At 43.6% G+C, this 20595-nt stretch overlaps 1 protein-coding gene across 1 annotated transcript in view; it reads right to left on the bottom strand.

Annotated features, from left to right (window-relative positions):
• col7a1 (collagen, type VII, alpha 1) overlaps positions 1–20595 on the bottom strand; it is a 325194-nt gene that overhangs the window by 243287 nt on the left and 61312 nt on the right. The window contains exons 8-12 of the mRNA XM_073072948.1: positions 18824–18953; positions 14506–14625; positions 2116–2271; positions 1832–1951; positions 1456–1602 (exon numbers count right to left, since the gene is read on the bottom strand). Of these exons, the coding sequence (XP_072929049.1) occupies positions 1456–1602; positions 1832–1951; positions 2116–2271; positions 14506–14625; positions 18824–18953 (673 nt within the window). The remainder of the gene's footprint in view (positions 1–1455; positions 1603–1831; positions 1952–2115; positions 2272–14505; positions 14626–18823; positions 18954–20595) is intronic.

Below are 20595 nucleotides of genomic sequence, written 5' to 3' on the forward strand. Positions count from 1 at the left end.
CATCCTCAAGTTTATCAGCAGCCGGGGTGAAAAATCATAGAGGCATTGACAAAACAAATGCATCTTCAAACAAAGTAAAACAACTGGTTCCTCGTTCACCGTCACAAAAGTGAAGTGCGATGGAAAGCACTTGGACTGGTGGCATCACTGCCTGGTATGGAAGCTCCAATGCACTGGATCACCAGAGGCTGCAGAAGGCTGTAGACTCCATCATGAGCACAACCCTCCCCACCTTCAAGGTCAACTTCAACAGATGGTGCCTCAAGAAGGACCCTCACAATCTGGGACATGCCCTCCTCTCGTTACTATTTAGAGCATATATGTCAAACTCAAGGCCCGCAGGCCAAATCCGGCCCGCGGTAGAATTATCTTTGGCCCGCGAGATAATATCTAATTACTATTAAAGCTGGCCCCAGTAATCGAAGCGCCTATGGCGTATGATATGGCTAATGCTGAGTTTATTCAGGTACCAGGTTTTCAGGGTTTTTAGTGTTTATTCGGCAGTCTTCTTCATAAGAAATGGAATTTGTAAAGTGAAACACTTTGTAGTTATAGCAGAGACTGAGACACATGAGAGCAGGCTGAAAAAACAGAGGCAATGAAAGCTGCGTTCGCACGCGTCCGACTGATCCGGCCCGCATGAAGCTGCATTTTGCTCAATCCGGCCCGTGACCTAAAATGAGTTTGACACCCCTGATTTAGAGGGAGGAGGTACAGGAGCCAGATGACCCACACTCAATGATTTAGGAGCAGCTTCTTCCTTTCTGCCATCAGATTTCTGAATGGCTCATGAACACTACCTTGCTGTTCCTCTCTCTTGTCTCCATCTCTCTCCCTTGCTCTCTCATGCACCTCTCTCTCTCTCTCTCTCTCTCTCAACTACACCCTCTCTCTCTCTCTCTCAACCCCTTTCACCCCCATTTCCCTTTCTTCCTCCCTTAAAGTAATTATTTATTATGTATTACACAACACTGCTGTCACAAAACAACAAATTTCATGACATATTTCAGTTTTAATAAATATGATTCTGAGATGGAAAGAAATAATTTTTGACTGTCAAAAATCCTTGACTACTGAAAAGTCACAAAATAAAATGCTGGCAGAACTCGGCAAGCCAGGCAGCATCTCTGGGAAAAAGTACAGTCGATGTTTCGGGCTGAGACCCTTCAGCAGGACTGCTTTTTTTCTCCCCATAGATGCTGCCTGACCTGCTGATTTCCTCCAGCATTTTTTCTGTGTTGCTTGGATTCCCAGCATCTGCAGATTTTCTCTTGCTAATGGAAAGCCACTTTGCTTTCTGACTGGCTGGGAGGGAGGAAACTGCAAGGAAATGTGTAATAGCAAAGGATGTTGATGTGGAGATGGCCAGTCAGAGTTGGAAACACCTGGAACACACAAATATCAGCTGTTGTGTTTGCAGCTGATGCAGTCTTAACTTTCAGGTGCAACTGGTACCTGTTTTCATTCTCGTACTGGCAGAAGGTCCTTCTGTTCTTCCATATAGCGCAGCTAATGTTACTGTGTAATCAGTATTCGGCAGCAGACCTTGAATTTGGTAAAATTCGGTGGAAGGATTGAGGGTGACTGTCAAAACATCTCTTCCTGAATAGAGACAGAATGAGAAACGTCAAGCAAAGTGGAGCAGACATTTATCTGCTGTTATACGACCTGCAATAATGTTTTGCCAGGAGAGATTCCAAACTGAGAGCTAATTGCATGAATGGTTGAACACCCCCGGTAGAGCTGTGCATTTGATTAATGCGGGTTTTACCAGATAATCACTATGGCCTCGCAACCCAATCTCTTCAGATGCCTGGTCGGACGTTCTCACCTGCAGACGGTCCCCACTTCAGTAGGTAACCCGTGGCTCCTCTCACGCCTCGCCACCTGATCTCCGCACTCTGAGGAGTCACATTTTGAACGGTCAGTGTTTGTACCGGTTTCAGAGCCACTGAAAGCACAAAAAAAGAGTGTCTATTTCATTTTAATTAACAAGCCAGCCCTTGAATTGCCTTAAGGAGTACAAAGTCTCCCTGTGTTGGAGTCTCTGAGAGCATATCCGATGTTTACTGAGCATCCCCCAGGTCGTGGTGGCTACCCCTCAGAGGTACTTACATGTCCTGCCACTGATGGAAGACGGCAGTGTTCTGTTGCCCGGGTGTATGGGTTGAATGGTGATGACGTATTCAGTATTTGGCAGCAGCTCCTCGAGAGTGAAGGAGGCTGAGTTCGCACTCAGGGCCTTCTCTTTCAGCTGGTTATCTGCATCTCCTGAAAGCAGAGGTGGAAGAATTGTCAGTGGACATCTAATTTCATTTTAGGGTGAATTAAATCAATTTCACCTCTGTATTGGAAGTCTACAGGAGGACTTTGAATAAGAGAATGGGCAAAGTGGCAGATGACACACAGTGTAGGGAGGTGTATGGTCAGTTACTTTGGTAAAAGGACCCAGCACACTAAGCGATACTTGCTGCCCCTTACCGGGGTAATGGTTCCCACATGCTCTTTAATCTGACCAGGATTTTGTTCCTTTAAAATTTACTGGGTTCACAGGGAAATTTATTCTAATAATGTTCTGACATGTCAGTCCATAGCCTCCTCTTTTTAATCTAGCGTCGTCCCCCTTCTTTTTCAGTCCTGAAGAAGGTTCTCGGCTGAAAACACTGACTGTTTATTCATATCCATAGATGCTGCCTGACCTGCTGCATTCTTCCTGCATTTTGTTGGTGTTGCTTTGGATTTCCAGCGTTTACAGGCTTTCTCGTGTTTAACATTATAACACTGTACAACATCGAGAAAGGTGAGTTATATGTGTGTCGGGCTGTTAATATTGCGATAACTTCCAAAACCCCTGAAAATCCAAAAACCAGAACCACTGTCCCTAAATCCACTGCATTATTGGAGTTTTAATCTACTGTGTTGTCAGCTTTTATTTTAAAACCAAAATACTGAAGATGATGAGAATTTGTAAGAAAACATGAAGTGATGGAAGTAGACAGCAGACGAGGCAGTGTCTGTGGAGGTCTGAAAGATTATCTCTGACTTTCTCTTCACAGACTCTAAAAGATTAGCCTTATATGTCACACGTACATCGAAACATACAGTGAAATGCGCCGCTTGGCGTCAATGACCAAGACGGCTCGAGATTGTGCTGGGGGAGTGTCGCCGTGCTTCTGGCAGCAACACAGCATGCCCACTCCTCACTAACCCTAACCATACGACTTTTGGAACGTAAGCGGAAACTGGATCACCCGGGGGAAACCCACATAGGTAGGGGAAGGGGAAGGAGGATAGCTGTCAGGTGATAGGTGAAGCCAGGTGGGTAGGAAAGGTAAAGGGCTGGAGGACAATGGTGGAAATTGAACCCCAGTCAGTGACCATTCACTGTGAAGCAATGCACTGACTGCTAATTACCACGCCACCCATTGTATTATAACAACATGGAAACGGGTCCTTGAACCAAATCAATCCACGCTAAACAAGATTTCCATCTAAGCTAGGTCCCATTTGCTTGTGTTTGGACCATAACCCCCTTAACCAGGGGTTCCTGCCCTTGTTTTATGACATGGACCACTATCTTTAACTAAGGGGTCATGTAGTGTCCAAATACCTTCTGAATGTGGTACCTGCCTCTACCACATCCCTCTGCAGATCGATCCAGATGCAAACCACCCCCTGCATGAAAAAAGGTTGCCCCTCAGATTTCGATTAAATCTTTCACCTCTAATCTTTTCAAGTTCAAAGTAAATTTGATCAAAGTACATATATATCAGCATATACAAAGCTGAGAGTAATTTTCTTGCGAGAATATTTAACAGATCTATAGATTAATAACTATAACAGAATCAGTGGAAGACCACCCAACTAGGACATTTAACCAGAGCGCAGAAGACACCAAATTGTGCAAATGCAAAAAATCTTATACCTATGCGCTCCAGTTCTTGATCCCCCAACCCTGGAAAATAAGTTTCTGTGTATTCACCCTATCTATACCCCTCAGGATTTTGTACGCCTCTGTAAGATCACCCCTCATTCTCCTCTTCTGCAATAAGTCCTGAAGAAGGGTTTTGGCCCAAAACATCGAATGTTTATTCATTTCCATAGATGCTGCCTGACCTGCTGAGTTCCTCCAGCACTTATGTGTGTGTTGTTTTGGATTTCCAGCATCTGCAGAAGTTCTCATGTTTATGAAAAATAATTCCAACCTGCTCAGTCTCTCCCCACAACGTCACTCGAATCTTGGCAACTTCTCTTTCTAGTTCTTTTTCCCAGCTTCATGGCTTCTTCCCAGTTCTGTCTGCTCCAGCATTGACATGTTAATTAGGCGTGCCAAATTATGAGTCAACCTGTAATTAAATGCTGCTTCACTTGCTGAAATCTGATTCGATTCCGGCCGAGAAACTGAACACAGCAAGCATGGTGATGGAGGTTTGATTCCTGCCACTGTCTGTAAGGAGTTTGTACGTTTTCCCCGTGACCACGTGAGTTTCCTCCAGGGGCTCTGGCTTTCTCCCACATTCGAAGACATACAGTTAGGGTTAGTGAATTGTGGGCATGCTGGAAGAATAGTGACACTTGCGGGCTGCCCAGTATATTCCTCGCTGATTTGAATCGAAGCAAGCTATGCATTTTACTGTCTGTTTTGATGTATCAATGTACATGTGAGAAATAAAGCTAATATTTATCTCTTTTTTTAATAATCATCCATGAGTACCTTACTGAATGTTCAGGCATCTACCAACAGCTGAGATAAAGCATTTTCAATGTCTTGCACAAGTTTCACCTTTTAAGTATAGGCTCAAAGTTTTTCCTTTTATCGCCACATCTGTCGTCTCCTTTGAAATAAAATCTAGTTATAAAGTAAATGTCCTGAAGGCCACACAAGCAAATCAGAGCAGGAGTAGTTTTGTTTGGATACATCACTGCCGACACCGGCATTTATCATCCATCCTTGATTGTCCCTGGGCGAGTGTCCCAACCATATTGGATGGTCTGGAGCCACATGTAAGCCAGGTAGACAAGGATGTCAGGGCGTCTTTCCTTAAGGAGCATTAGTGAACCATATGGGCTTTGACAATGCGATATGCAACAGATAATGCTGGGAAAAGTTAGCAGGTCAGACAGCATCCGTGGAAAAAGGAACAGTTAACGTTTCAGGTTGAAGATGCTTCCTCAGAACTGAGAAAGAAAGCAAGCAAAAATATGACAAACCACCGGAGGAATGCAGGATCAGCTTTGGAGGAGGGAAAGGGATGGTTGACATTTCAAGTTGAACTGGATTTAGGGAGATGGCCGATGCAAAGAGGTGAGGGGAAGGGGTAGAGAAAGAGCTGACAGGTGAGAGGTGGATCTAGGTGAGGCCACGTGACAGGCAGAAGGAGGAGGGCTGTGGCTGCACAGTTTATCCCTCTTCCCAAAATTTAGTTCCATCAAACAATGATCTTCAATGGAACCCTGTGTCAGGAGAAAGTAGAACCGTGACCAAATTGAGGAGATTCGGTACGCCACCAGAGAGCTTTACTAACTTCTACAGATGTACAACGGAGAGCGTTCTGCCTGGTTCCATCACTGCCTCATAGGGAAGCCCCAATACACAGGTTTGAAAGAGGCTGCAGAGGGTTGTATACTCAGCTAGTTCCATCATTGGCATATCATTCCCCACCATGGCACCGTGGCAGCTGGTGCAATGCCATTACAGCTCAGTGCAGAGTTTAATTCCAGCGCCATTCTGTAAAGAGTCTCTAGAAATCCGGCCCATGGAATGCATGGGCTTTCCTTGGGTGTTCCCGTTTCCTTCCACAGTTTAAAGATGCATGGAGTAGGTTACTAAGTCATTGTTAATTTGCCCATAATTCGGCTAGGGTAAAATCAAAGTTTGAGGATTGCTGGTACAGCCTGGCCCAAAGGACTGGAAGGGACAACTCCACACTCTATCACTAAATATATCCATAACCAGGAAGGATATTTTCAAGAGGCGGTGCCTCAAGAAGGCAGCACTCATCATTAAGGATCCACACCATCTAGGACATGCCCTCTTCTCATTACTACAATCAGGGAGGAGGTACAGGAGACTGAAGGCACACAATCAGTGATTCAGGAACAGCTTCATCCCCTCTGTCTGATTTCTGAACGGACAATGAACCCATGAACACTCACTATTTGCATTTAGCACTATTTCAGAACAAATTTCACGACATACGCCAGTAATATTAAACCTGATTCTGATTCTATTTAGCAAACACGAGGAAATCTGCAGATGCTGGAAATTCAAACAACACACACAAAATGCTGGTGGAACGCAGCAGGCCAGGCAGCATCTATAAGGAGAAGCACTGTCGACGTTTTGGGCCGAGACCCTTCGTCAAGGATGAAGGGTCTCGGCCCGAAACGTCGACAGTGCTTCTCCCTATAGATGCTGCCTGGCCTGCTGTGTTCCACCAGCACTTTGTGTGTGTTGTCTGATTCTATTTAGTTATTTTTGTAACTTATAGCAATTTTTAAAGTTTTGTACTGTAACTACTGCTTTAAAACAGCAACACATGTCAGTGATAACGAACCTGATTCTAATTCTGAATTCCTAATGCCTGAACAGCTTTCATGATGAAAGACAACAACAGGAGCGCTATCGCAGGAAAGCAGCATCCGCCACCCAGGCCGTGCTCTCTTCCTGCTGCTGCCACTAAGAAGAAGGTACAGGAGCCTCAGCACCCTCACCAGTTACCTCCTCTTAGCCATCAGGTCCTTGAACCAGTGCAGATAACTTCACTAAACTTCACTTGCCTCATCACTGGCTTGTTCCCACAATTTATGGACTCACGTTCAAGGACTCTTTATCTCATGTTCTTGAAATTTATTGATTATTTATTTATTATTATTATTTCTTTTTTTCTTGTGCACAGCTTCAAAGTTCAAAGTAAATATTTTTATCAAAGTACAGTTACGTCACCATATACCATCCTGAGATTAATTTTCTTGAGGTCATACTCAATAAACCTATAGAGTAATAACCATAACAGGATCGATGAAAGACTGCCCAACAGGGCGGTCAGAGTGCAGAAAACAGCAAACTGTGCAAATGCAAACAGTTTGTTGTCTATTGCACATTGATTGTTTCTCCATCCGCATGGGTGTAGTGTTTCATTGATTCTATTCTTCTTCTTGGATTTACTGAGGATGTCCACAAGAAAACAAATCTCAGGTTTGTACATGGTGACATCTATGCACTATGATAATAAACTTTGAACTTTAATCGACTTTGAAATATCTACCCCTTTATGTTTCAAAACAGCTCAACCCACAATAAAGGTTTAATTCCATACTAACATATTAACGTTTACAAAATGTTTCCTTTCTTAATTTCAGAATCTGTCCCACAAAGTTTTGGCTTTCAACAAACCACAATAAACTTCACCTCAGATCTGTGATTCGATAGCACCAACACAATCTCCCTAAATCCTCATTAGATTCATCTGCAACCCCCAGGGAGAGCATCTTAACACCAGGAAGCACTTCAAAAAAGTAAAATAAATATTGGTAACCTACTGTTTGAAATCCTAGAATCCTACAACAGTGGAAGATAAAACTTTGGTTTGGCCACATTTGGAGTAAAGTGTGCAGTACCCACCAGGTTCAGGAACAGTTATTACCCCTCAGTCATCAGGCTCTTGAACCAAAGAGGTTAACTTCACTCAACTTCACTTGCCCCATCATTGAAATGCTCTCACAACCAATGGACTCACTTTCAAGGACTCTTCATGTGACATTCTCAATATTTATTGTTTATTTATTTATTATTAATATTTCTTCTTTTTTATTTGCACAGTTTGTTGTCTTCTACACTCCGGTTGAATGCCCAAAAGGATGCAATCTTTCATTGATCTGGTATTGGTTATATTCAATAGTTGAGTATGCCCTCAAGAAAATGTATCTCAGGATTGTATATGGTGACATTTATGTACTTTAATAATAAAATTTACTTTGAACATTGAATTCTGCTTGCCCTTCACTGGAAGGACAAGGAGGCTTTGGAAAGAGTTCAGAAAAGGTTTGCCAGGATTCTGCCTGGATTAGGGAGGGTATGAGTTGTAAGAAGAGGCAAGGCAAATTTGGGTTGTTTTCAATGGAACATCTGAGGCTGAGAGGAGACCTGATAGAAACTTACAATGTAGTTCAGTTGCTCTCACCCTTGGAATGATACACCCTTGTATCATTCACAAAATCTTAGGTGAGCCTTGGTACCCAGCAAAAGTTGGTTCAGGGTTAAAGGTGATTGGCAGTTGTCCTATAGATGTTGATAGTGGAGGCTGCAGATCTGATAGGGATTATGGAGCCTCTAAAACAAAACACTAGCCTCTGGACAAAATACTAGCTTTTCCTAAAAAATACCAAAAGTTTTACACCTTTAGGGACAGCGACCGAATTGTCAACCAAGCAAGATAAGGAGGAAAGCAAGTTAATGCAAGAATAGCATTGAAAGGCAGGATTGAGAGCAAGCAACAAGTTCTGGGATACAATAAGTGGGTTGGATGAGGCCTTTCAAGACACCCTAAAGATTGGACATCAAAGTAGTTCTTGACACAAATAACCGTTCTTGGCTAATAAATAAGCAATGATAATGGTATCTTTGCAATTTAGGTCAATTAGTGTTAATTGTTCACAGATGGCTTTCATCATTTGGAGACACTCCAGCAACTATTAATGGTCAGGTGGGCTCAGAGAGTGTAAAGGAAAGGCATTGGGTTGGAAGGAGGGGCAGGATAGTTTGGCATAACACACTATTGACTGTGAATTAAGACTTGAAATCAGGTCATGAGAAAGTTGTGGTATTTAATCCTTCACCTACTGTCCTACAGCTCTTTGGTCATTTATTATTAGTGTCTTAGACATGGAACAGTACAGCACAGAAACAGGCCATTTGGCCCATCTAGTCCATGCCAAACTATTAATTTTCCTAATCCTATTGACCTGCACCTGGATAATAGCCCTCCATATTCCTCCTGCCTGATACCTATTCAAGTTTCCCTTGATTATTGAAATTGAACTCAAATCCGCAATTAATATTTAGAATTTATGCCATGTTTCTATTTCCCCATCAGAAATTCTCATCCTTTCAGGAAGAATGTCTGCCATCACCTACTCTCTTCCTTTTTATATATTTATGGAAACTCTTACCATGAACACAAGAGATTCTGTGGATGCTGCAAGTCCAAAATAACATTGTGTGTGAAATGGTGGAGGAATTCACAGGTCACGCTGCATCTATGGAGAGGAATAAACAGTTGACGTTTCCGACCGAGACCCTTCATCAAGAATGGATCTCGATCCAAAATGTCAATGGTTTACTGCCCGACCTGTTGAATTCCTCCCCCATTTTGTGGTGAAACTCTTAACCAATATTTTTATATACACTCAGAGGCCACTTTATTAGGTACACCCTGTACCTATTAAGGTGGCCACTGAGTGCAAGTTTGTGTCTTTATTTATTGAGATACAGCATGAAATTGGTCCTTCCAGCCCTTCAAGCTGCACCATCCACAATCCCCCAGTTTAATCCTAGTCTAATCACGGGACAATTTACAATGACCAAATAACCTACCAATCAGTAAGCCTTCGGACTGTGGGAGGAAACCGGAGCACGTAGAGGAAACCCATGTGGTCACAGGGAGAACATACAAACTCCTTAGAGGCAGCGGTGGGATATATGGTCTTCTGCTACTGTTGCTCATCCACTTCAAGGTTTGCTCTGTCGTGCATTCTAAGATGCTCTTCTATACTGTTGCTTTCCTGTCAGTCTTCTCCGACCTCTCTCATTAACAAGCCATTTTTTTACCCACAGAACTGCTGCCAACTGGATTTTTTTTTTTGTTTTTTGCACCATTCTCTGTAAACTTGGGGGTTAGGGGGGTTGTGGATAGTGTGGAGGGCTGTTAGAGGTTACAGCGGGACATTGATAGGACACAAGACTGGGCTGAGAAGTGGCAGATGGAGTTCAACCCAGATAAGTGTGAGGTGGTTCATTTTGGTCAAATATGATGGCAGAATATAGTATTAATGGTAAGACACCTGGCAATGTGGAGTTTCAGAGGGATCTTGGGGTCCATGTCCATAGGACACTCAAAGCTGCTGCACAGGTTGACTCTGTGGTTAAGAAGGCATATGGTGCATTGGCCTTCATCAACCGTAAGATTGAGTTCAAGAACCAAGAGTGTATAGGACCCTGGTCAGACCCCACTTGGAGTACTGTGCTCAGCTCAGTACAGGAAAGATGTGGAAACTATAGAAAGGGTGTAGAGGAGATTTACAAGGATGTTGCCTGGATTGGGGAGCATGCCTTATGAGAATAAGTTTAGTGAACTTGGCCTTTTCTCTTTGGAGTGACAGAGGATGAGAGCTGACTTGACAGAGATGTATAAGATGATGAGAGGCTTCGATCGTGTGGCTAGTCAGAGGCTTTTTCCCAGGGCTGAGATGGCTAACATGAGATGGCACAGTTTTAAGGTGCTTGGAAGTAGGTACAGAGGGGATGTCAGGGGTAGGTTTTGTTTGTAGAGTGGTGAGTGCGTGGAATGGGCTGCCTATGACTGTGGTGAAGGTGAATAGAACAGGATCTTTTAAGAGGCTCCTGGACAAGTACATGGAGTTTAGAAAAATAGAAGGCTATGGGTAACACTAGGTAATTTCTAATGTAAGTGCAAGTTCAGCACAGCATTGTGGGCTGAAGGGCCTGCATTGTGCTGTAGGTTTTCTATGTTTCTATGTTTTAACTCTAGAGACTGCTGTGCATAAAAATCCCAGGAGATCAGCAGTTTCTGAGATACTCAAACCACCCCATCTGGCACCAACAGTTATTACACGGTCAAAGTCAGTTAGATCACATTTGTTCCCGATTGTGATGTTTAGTCTGAACAACAACTGAACCTCTTGACCATGTCTGCATGCTTTTATGCATTGAGTTGCTGCCACATGATTGGCTGTTTAGATATTTGCAATAGTTCCACGGTAGCGTAGCAGTAAGCTTTACGCTGTTAAAGCTTGGGGCATCAGAGTTTGGAGTTCAAATCCAGCGCCATCTGTAAGGAGTTTGTAGGTGTTCCCTGTGACCATGTAGTTTCCCATCGGGCTTTCCGGTTTCCTCCCACAGTCCAAAGATGTATGGGTTAGTGGGTTAATTGGTCATTGTAAATTGTCATGTTAGACAATAAGAGATAGGAGCAGAATTAGGCCATTTGGTCCATTGAGTCTGTTCCATCATTTCATCATGCCTGATCCATTTTACCTCTCAGCCCCAATCTCCTGCTTTCTCCCTGTATCCCTTCATGCCCCGACTAATCAAGAATCTAGCAAATTCTGCCTTATTAAATATACTCATTGATGGCCCCACAACTGCCTGTGGCATCAAATTTCACAGATTCACCACTCTCTCCTCATCTCATGTTCTCAGTACTTACTTATTGATTATTATCTTCCTTTTCTATTTGCAGTTTGTTGTCTTTGAACTCTGGTTGAACATCCTAGTTGGGCAGTCTTTCATTGTTCATTTTTAGTTATTATTCTATAGAGTATGTCCATAAGAAAACAAATCTCAGGGTTGTACATGACATATATGTACTTCGATAATAAATTTACTTTGAACTTTGAAGTAGGTTTAAAGTCAACACATTATTGTGGGTCAAAGGTTCTGTACTGTTCCGTATTCTATGTTCTAAGTTCAAGCCAACACCAATAAATTGCAGACTATTTTCACACTGCTCAGACATGCCAGGATGACTTCCTGTTTTACAAGTGAGCATTACATCTTCCTGTGGCAGTTTGCGTACTTGGAACATGAAAAGGCAGTGCGAAGGCCCATTTAAGATGCCCACCTCTCCCCTGCACCCGTACACCGCGCAGTGGCTGGTGTGCAGTCTCTGCTGCTTTATGCATTTCGCATTTCCTTTGGAACAGTGTCGGTCTGAGACACACCCAGCGCCCACCGCACACCAAACAATAATCCAAGTTTCCTGAAAGCAGCAGCCATGGCTCCGGGCCATCATTCCACAGAGCTCAAAAGAAGACATTAGGTTTACCAGCCCTTCCTATTTTTTCCTCCAATCATTCAAAATCCGAAGCCCGAAGCTACATTAATGAAAGGTTGCTTCATCAGAACCTACACCGAGTGAAAGATGATCCAACCCGACCTGCAGTCTCACTTATCCCCCAGAGGAAAAAGTTTTTTCTGAGGAACAATAGCCAGTGACACATATTACACCAAGTAGAACACGAAGTGGAAGACACCACAGCAAGAAGGGTCAAGGTCAGGGTCAAGTTGGAAAGTGACCAACCTTCTCTGCTGACCCATCCAATGAAGTGTGTGGGGGGTGGTGTTGAATGCACCTACTCAGGCTCCAGAACTTCTCACAGACCATCCCTGAATAAAGAATTCCTACTCCTTATTCCATAGGACTTAGAACACTACTTCACAGTACATGATGTTGTGCTGACCTTCTAGCCTACTTACAGACCAATCTAAGTCTCTCCTCCTTCATAGCCCTCCATTTTTCTATTATCCATGTATCTAAGAGTGCCTAAAATGCCCCTAATGTATCTGCCTCTACCACCACCCCCAGTAGCGCATTTCACTCACTTGCCATTCTCTGTAAAACAACCTACCTCTGACATCCCCCCTATATTTTTTCCAATCATCTTTAAATTATGCCCCCTCATATTAGACTTTCTGGCCTGGGAAAAGCAAGCTGGTAGTCTTGTCTCTTATCATCTTGTACACCTCACTCAAGTCACCTCACACTTCTGTGCTCCAAAGAGAAAAGCCCAAGCACGCTCAACCATCCCAGATTCGACGTTAAAACATAGAACTGAAAATATAGAACATTATAGCACAGTACAGGCCCTTCAGCCCACAATGTTGTGCCAACCCTTTAACCTACTTCAAGATCAATCTAAAGCTTCCTTGCCACATAGTCCTCCATTTTTCTTTCGTCCCGGTGCCTATCTCAGAGTCTCTTAAATGTCATTAACGCATCTGCCTCTACTACCACCCCTGGTAGCACATTTCAATCATGGACCGCTCTCTGTGGAAATAACATACCTCTGAAATTCCTCCTTATATTTCCCTCCAATCACCTTAAAATTACACCCCTTTGTGTTAACCATTTATTGTATTAGTCACTTCCACCCTGGGGAAAAGTCTTTGATCTGTCCACTTGATCTATGCCTCTTATCTCAATCAAGTCACCTCTCATCCTCCTTCACTCCAAAGAGAAAAGCCCTCATTCACTCATCCTCTCCTCATAAAACAAGCTCTCTAATCCAGGCATCATCCTGGTAAACCTCCTCTGCAGCCTCTCTAAATCTTCCACATCCTTCCTACAATGAGGTGACCAGAACTCAACATTCCTGCTCTGAATACACCGGTGTCGCCGCAGAGCAATGTGTGGTTAAGTGCCTTGCTCAAGGACACAACAGGCTGCCTTAGCTGAGGCTCGAACTAGCGACCTTCAGATCACTAGGCCAACGCCTTAACCACTTGGCCACACACCACACTCCTATTCCCTATGTCCCAGTTTCAACACCTGCTTCATGCCCCATTCCTGCCCCATCCCCAAGAATACATATTCAGAGGCCACTTTATTAGGGACCTGCAATACCTAATAAAGTGGCCTCTGATTGAACGCTTGTGGTCTTCTGCTGCTGTGGCCCGTTCACTTCAAGGTTTGATGTGTTACGAGTCCTTGTACCATCACCCAGAATAAACACTCCCTGTCCAGATAATCCATGCAACATGAAGATGTAGAAATGAAAAGAGTTCCAAATACAACAAGTCTGGGCAACTCCTTCACCCTTTAACACGTACAAACAAGCTGGATGAACTCAGCAGGACTTTCTTCAGTCCTGACAAAGGGTCTCGGCCCGAAACGTTGACTGCTCGTTTCAACGGATGCTGCCCGACCTGCTGAGTTTATCCAGCTTGTTTGTACGTCTTGATTCGACCACAGCACCTGCAGTTCACTTTGTGTCCTTTACCCTTTAGTCTTCCAACCAACACTTTTCATTACTTTTCATTACTATTTTTATTTTGGTTTTTTTTTGTACTACTTATTTTAATTTAACTTTTTAATAGACATGTATATACTTACTGTAACTCTATATTTATTTATCATGCATTGCATTGGACTGCTGCTGTAAAATTAACAAATTTTACGACATAAGCCGGTGATAGTAAACTTGATTCTGATTCTGATTCTGAAGAGGAATGAAGTAGCTTTAGCACCTTTAGCTGCCAGAGTGGTCGCATCCCACTGAACATTAATGCAAACACCTGAAGAATGCAAACCTTCTTCAGACACCTTCTTTTCTAAAGTAATTTTGCTTTTAATCCAAACATTCAGAACAGAAGTTGTTCCTTTGAAACTTACTCTGCCTTCCTCCTCCCTGAAGCCACCAAGGAGAAAAAAAAACAAACATACACAATGGGCGGTTGTACACACTGCATAGCAACCTTCCTCTTACCTCTGCGCTTGAAGGTCAGCCGGTACCCTTGGACGGGGAAGATGGGCGGTCTCCACGCCAAGCGCAGTGAGAAGTGTCCAGCCATGGTGACGCGGAAGTTCAGTGTTCCCGGCATGACCTCTGAAAGAGATGCATGTTTAAGCAACAATGAAGGCTACAGGTTTATAGGTTAAGAGTAAAAGCTGAAATGTTTCAGGGGAACGTGAGGAGTATTTCTTCACCCAGATGGTGATGCCATCTGCCAGTGGAAGTGGTGGGCATGGGTTCGGGATTGCAACACTTAAGAGAAGTTTGGATAGGTACATGGATAGGAGTGCTGTGGATGGCTATGGTCCAGGTGTGGCTCAATGGGACTAGGCAGAGTAACAGTTTAGCAGGAACTAGATGGGCTGAAGGACCTGGTTCTGTGTCATAGTGCCCTATGGCTATGACCTTAATACCCCAAAGTGCCTGTTTCTGTACTCTATGATTCTATGACATAGTGTAAGTTGTAGATGGGTGGTGGGGTAGAGATACATCTCTACCAAAGCAGGTGTAAAGTGCTCCTTCCCACCACTAACCTACAGGTCACTCTTGGGCAAGGTGTAGCACCTGCTTAGCCCCCTAATCAGGGTCACGTAAAGCCATGGGAGCAGGCGGAGGATGGTCGTATGAGCAGCTGGTGCAGATCAGAAGACATGGTTATGCAACCCTTGAGAACAGGCACTCAATCTCTGAAGAGTATTGATAATGGCCGGGGTCACACTTCTTGTAAAGACACTGCACAGAAGAAGGCTATGGCAAACCATTTCTGTAGAAACATTTGCCAAGAACAATCATGGAAGGACCATGTTCGCCCATGTCATATGACATGGCACATAATGATGATGATGATAATTTGGAGATCCCCCTCTCCTGATCCCTTTACAACTAGCTGTATAAGTAGAGATGCCACTTATAGCTATATAGCTTGCTATATGCACAGTGGCTACTCTATGAGGTTAATGCCAGATGGGCAAATTCCTCACGAGAGGAGGGGGTTGATGAAGATGACTGGAAATCAGATCTGAGATAAAACAGAATGTTTTGGAAACACTCAGCAGATCAGATGGCATAAGATCTTCTGTGAAGAATGCAGAAAAGACGCCAGGATTCAGGGGATTGAGTTCTAGAGAAATAGAGTGTTCTAGGACTCTAAGATTTAAATCTAATGACAATGAAGGTGCGGTGATAAGTCAGGATGGTGGTACGACTTGCAGGGAGCATGAAAGCGGTGCTGTTTCCATGTGGTATCATAGGCCGGATGTTTGGGCCATGTTGTCGGACGACTCTAGCCAAGTAACTGTTGTAGCTACTATACACTGTAGCCACTGTGTGCTTGTGGCAAAGGGGAGGAGTATTCAGGGTGGTTGATTGGATTAAGTGGTTTGGTTTGTCAAAGTCAAAGTATGTTTAGCTGCTTTTTGTAAATTCTATTGCATTGCTTTATTTTCCTACATACGCCTGCAAGGAAATCAATCTCAAGGGATTCCGGTTAATTGGGCCATTGGCTAACCGGGGCAGGAGCCATTTATTTGAGACAACTCTTCAAGAGCAAAAACTAATTGAGAAAATAGTCAGGATTCCCTTCGTTTATTTGGGACACTACGCCTCTTAATTGGGACAGGAAGCTGTTGCCGAATGGTTTCTCACTAGCATCAGCCGCACGCACGCCATGTGGTCGTTAGGCAATACGCTGTGTTTATAGTGAACAATTTTTAAATAGCATAGGTTGTGTGTGTTTATGTTCACAAAGTAATGACTTTTGACACTGATAGTTGGCGAGAAATAAGTGTAAGGCAATTCAGAACTGTTTTGCATACTGTAGTAGTTTTGATAGTGTTCGAATTTGTTTGGTATTTCATTTAAATACATAACTTGTTACTCAGTTAAACAGGAGTTTGTCTATTTTTTATACCTTTTGAACTATTTCCATGAAACTTTGGCTAGCTAGGGCAGCTACCTAATTGGGCCAACGTGCACTGGTCCCAATGTGTTCCAATTAACTGGAATCCACTGTGTATAGTAATATTTTTGTACTCATTTTGAAAATAAATTTACTTTGAACTTGGAGGGGATACTTGATGAGCCGATGCACAGTTTGGGAGGTGATTTAGGTTTTCTGATGTTTGTTTTCTGTGTACATCTAACAAGTAGACCTGAGCTTGTCGAGGCAGAATGCTCATACATTTTAAGTAACCCTGGACTAGGGATTCAAAGTCAAAGGCGAGTTTATTGTCATCTGCACAAGTGCAACGAAAAACTTACTTGCAGCAGCGTCACAGGTACAGATCTGTAATGAGAGAGCTACGGATGGGGGTGACCCCAAGTGCAGAGAAATATCTAGAATTAACTCAGACTTGAAATAAACAAGACAACACAAACAAAACCCAAAGGCGAAATTACAAACAGTAGTACGAGAAATGGAACTCCTATGATTGAGCACAGAGTGCTCAGGACAAGGCCTTTAAGTATAGACATTCCATGAAAGAATGTGGCAGGCAATAATCGACAGCCTGAGTCTTAAAGGGGACGTGAGGGTGATGGGCAGATGGAGTGGGTGGAGGAGGGAAAACTAGTAAGGTGATGGGGGGCTGGGGTGGGAGTAGGAAGAACTGGGTAGATCAGGAATTGGCAGACAGTAATTGGCAGTCTGACTGTTAAAGGGACAGTGGCTGCAAGCCATACTCTGGGGAACTGGAGTGCCAAAACACAGGTGCCTGCTGCTGTTCAAGTTGGGACCATGACACAGATCATCGGAGTATCACTTTATGTACATACAATCAGTCCATGTATATAAGCTAATAGAAACATAGAAAACCTACAGCACAATACAGGCCCTTTGGCCCGCAAAGTTGTGCCAAACAAGTCCCTACCTTAGAAATTACTAGGCTTACCTATAGCCCTCTATTTTTCTAAGCTCCATGTACCTATCCAAAAGTTTCTTAAAAGACCCTATCGTATCCGCCTCCACCACCATTGCTGGCAGCCCATTCCACGCACTCACCACTCTCTGAGTAAAAAACTTACCCCTGACATCTCCTCCGTACCTACTCCCCAGCACCTTAAACCCTGTGGCAACCATTTCCACCCTAATCTTGCGTATTTATATTTATTGTGTTTTTTTAATGCTGCATAGGATCCAGAGTAACAATCATTTACACTTGTGTACTGATGAATGACAATGAAAAATCTTGATTCGTATCATATGAGGAACGTTTGATGGCTCTGGGCCTCTATTCACTGGAATTCAGAAGAATGGTGGGAGAGGGGAAATCTCATTGATGCCTATCGAATATTGAAAGGCCTGGACAGAGTTGATGTGAAGAGGATGTTTCCTATGGTGGGGGAGTCTAAGAGCAGAGGACACAGCCTCAGAATAGATGGGTGTCCTTTTAGAATGGAGATGAGGAGGAATTTTTTAGCCAGAGAGTGGTTAATCTGTGGAGTTCATTGCCACAGCATCTGTGGAGGCCAAGTCATTTAAGGCAGAGGTTGATAGATCCCTGAATAGCCAAGGCATGAAGAGATATGGAGAGAAGGCTGGGGATCGGGGCTGAGAGAGAAAATGGATCAGCCATGATGAAATGATGGAGCAGACTTGATGGGCCAAATGGCCTAATTCTGCTCCTATATCTCATGGTCTGAAAAGCAGTATTTACAAGGAATACATAGACATAAGTAATACCCAGGATCAATGTTCCCTCCAATTTGTAATGACCAATGTGTGCAAAAATTTAGTGCTGTTCAATTTTTTGCCCAGTAACAACAGGTGCGCACTGAGGTTATATGTAGAGGTATTCATTTAACAGCTAGCAAAACACTGTCAATAAGAACTTTGATCTCCTCTGGGTTTGATCATTTTTGCTCTCGGTCATCTTCACGCTCACAAAACATAGGTAGCGGGCCTGTAGCGGGTAATGAAGGATTTTCTCATGGAGATTTTGGCATACCGTCCGTCTGTGATTTGTGTGCTAAATGATGCTTTAAAAAGCCGAGTCCTGGGAACATCACCCAGGATGCTGTCAATGACCTTGAGAGCTGTCAGGGCTACATTCATCCAGACAAGCAGAGGTTAATGCACCCCACTTCTGCCTCAAGCCTTGTTGATGGGGTGAAGCTTTTTGCATGTCACTCACTGCAGGATACCCAGCCTCCAGCTAGCTCAGAGAATGGTGGGCACATCCGACAGTCACTGGAATTGATCCCATCGTATCAGATATTACAGGATGGAGAGGGGAAAACGTTCAGCAAATGTAGATAGCAAGATCTCCATATCAGATCAGTTCACGGTACTTACTGGTCCTCCCCTTGCCTGAAGTGGACTCCCCAATGCTGTTGGCGTACTGAGCGATCACTGTCACCAGATATTCCGTCGCAGGCTTCAACCCTTGCAGAAGGGCCAAGTTTTCATTTGCTCCATTGGTAATCTGTTCAAGGATCAACACAGATCAACTTTGTTCACCATATACGTGTACAAATATTGGAAATTTGCCGAGGTGTGTTGGCATGACATGCAACCAAAAAAAATCAACATTCAACAACTATACGAATAAAGAATTATAGAAACACAAAAAACATAGAAAACCTCCAGCACAATACAGGCCCTTTGGCCCACAAGGTCCCTACCTTAGAACTGCCTAGGCTTACCCATAGCCCTCTATTTTTCTAAGCTCCATGTATCCATCCAGGAGTCTCCTTAAAGACCTTATCATTCCCTCCACCACTGCCACTGGCAGCCCATTCCACGCACTCACCACTCTCTGAGTAAAAAAACTTACCCCTGACATCTCCTCTGTAGCTAATTCCAAGCACCTTAAAACTATGCCTGCTCATGCTAGCCATTTCAGCCCTGGGAAAAAGCCTCTGAATATCCACACAATCAATTCCTCTCATTATCTTGTACACCTCTATCAGGTGTTACATACCCCGTAACTGAGTCACTTACCAGCAAAGATAGAGAGGTCCGTTGAAGTCTGATGGTACTATTTTTAACAGTATTTATTGATAAAAATACACAAAAATAATATCAATGCAAACATACAGATAATATACGTCATCAATACTAAATCTAAAAGCGCGGGTATAATAATAATCAATAAGAAATAGCTCTATCGTTGTTTAGGGGATAATGTATTGTCCGATGGAAATATAAAAGTCACTCAAGTTCATGCAGGCTGCAGCCTTTGGTTGGAGTCAAGAGAGAGAGTTTAAAACTTGCCCATTCCTTTTATGATGTCAATCCTTCGAGAGTCGTTGGGGCTGATTTCTCCTTTGTTTTAGCTAAAGCCGTTCTTCCATGGTAAGGCCCACCAATTCCGAGGCAAATGGAAAAGGACGCATGTGGGCTTTCCACCGGCTGTCGCTATTACGCTGTTACAGGATTTCTAGCGTTTCTTCTGGTGTGTCTAAAGGGGCTGTTCCCCAGACCCTCATTTATCCTGACTCACAGGGTCTCAGATGTCAATCAGGTCGGGATGATGCAATCCCTCAACCACCCCCCTCTGATCATTCCCTGAGAGCTTCCATGAAGTACAGTACTCAATACACAATTCCGTCTCCAAGAGACAATGGCCGTTTTCTGTGGCTTTGTATCGCTGAGGGCCAGGACATTCCAAACGTCTCTCTCTCATTTCCTGGGTCTCCTGACCTGAATTAATAGCGATCTTGCGATTCTCAAAAAGGAGGGGGCTACTTTGGACCCTTCAGCCCCTCAGAGTTGGGCACAGGCGTAACACAGGTCACCTCTCATCCTCCGTCACTCCGAGGAGAAAAGGCCAAATTTACTCAACCTATTCTCATAAGGCATGCCCTCCAATCCATGCAACAGCCTGGTAAATCTCCTCTGCACCCTTTCTATGGTTTCCACATCCTTCCTGTAGTGAGGTGACCAGAACTGAGCACAGTACTCCAAGTGGGGTCTGACCAGGGTCCTATATAGCTGCAACATCACCTCTCAGCTCTTAAACTCAATCCCATGATTGATGAAGGCCAATTACATAAAAAATAAACTTAAAGGTTAAAGTATGGATAAGGAGTAAAATTAACATAAGTGCATAAATACCAGCATGT

This window comes from Hemitrygon akajei, chromosome 19, assembly GCF_048418815.1.
Source record: "Hemitrygon akajei chromosome 19, sHemAka1.3, whole genome shotgun sequence".
In the NCBI taxonomy this organism is placed as follows: Eukaryota; Metazoa; Chordata; class Chondrichthyes; order Myliobatiformes; family Dasyatidae; genus Hemitrygon; species Hemitrygon akajei.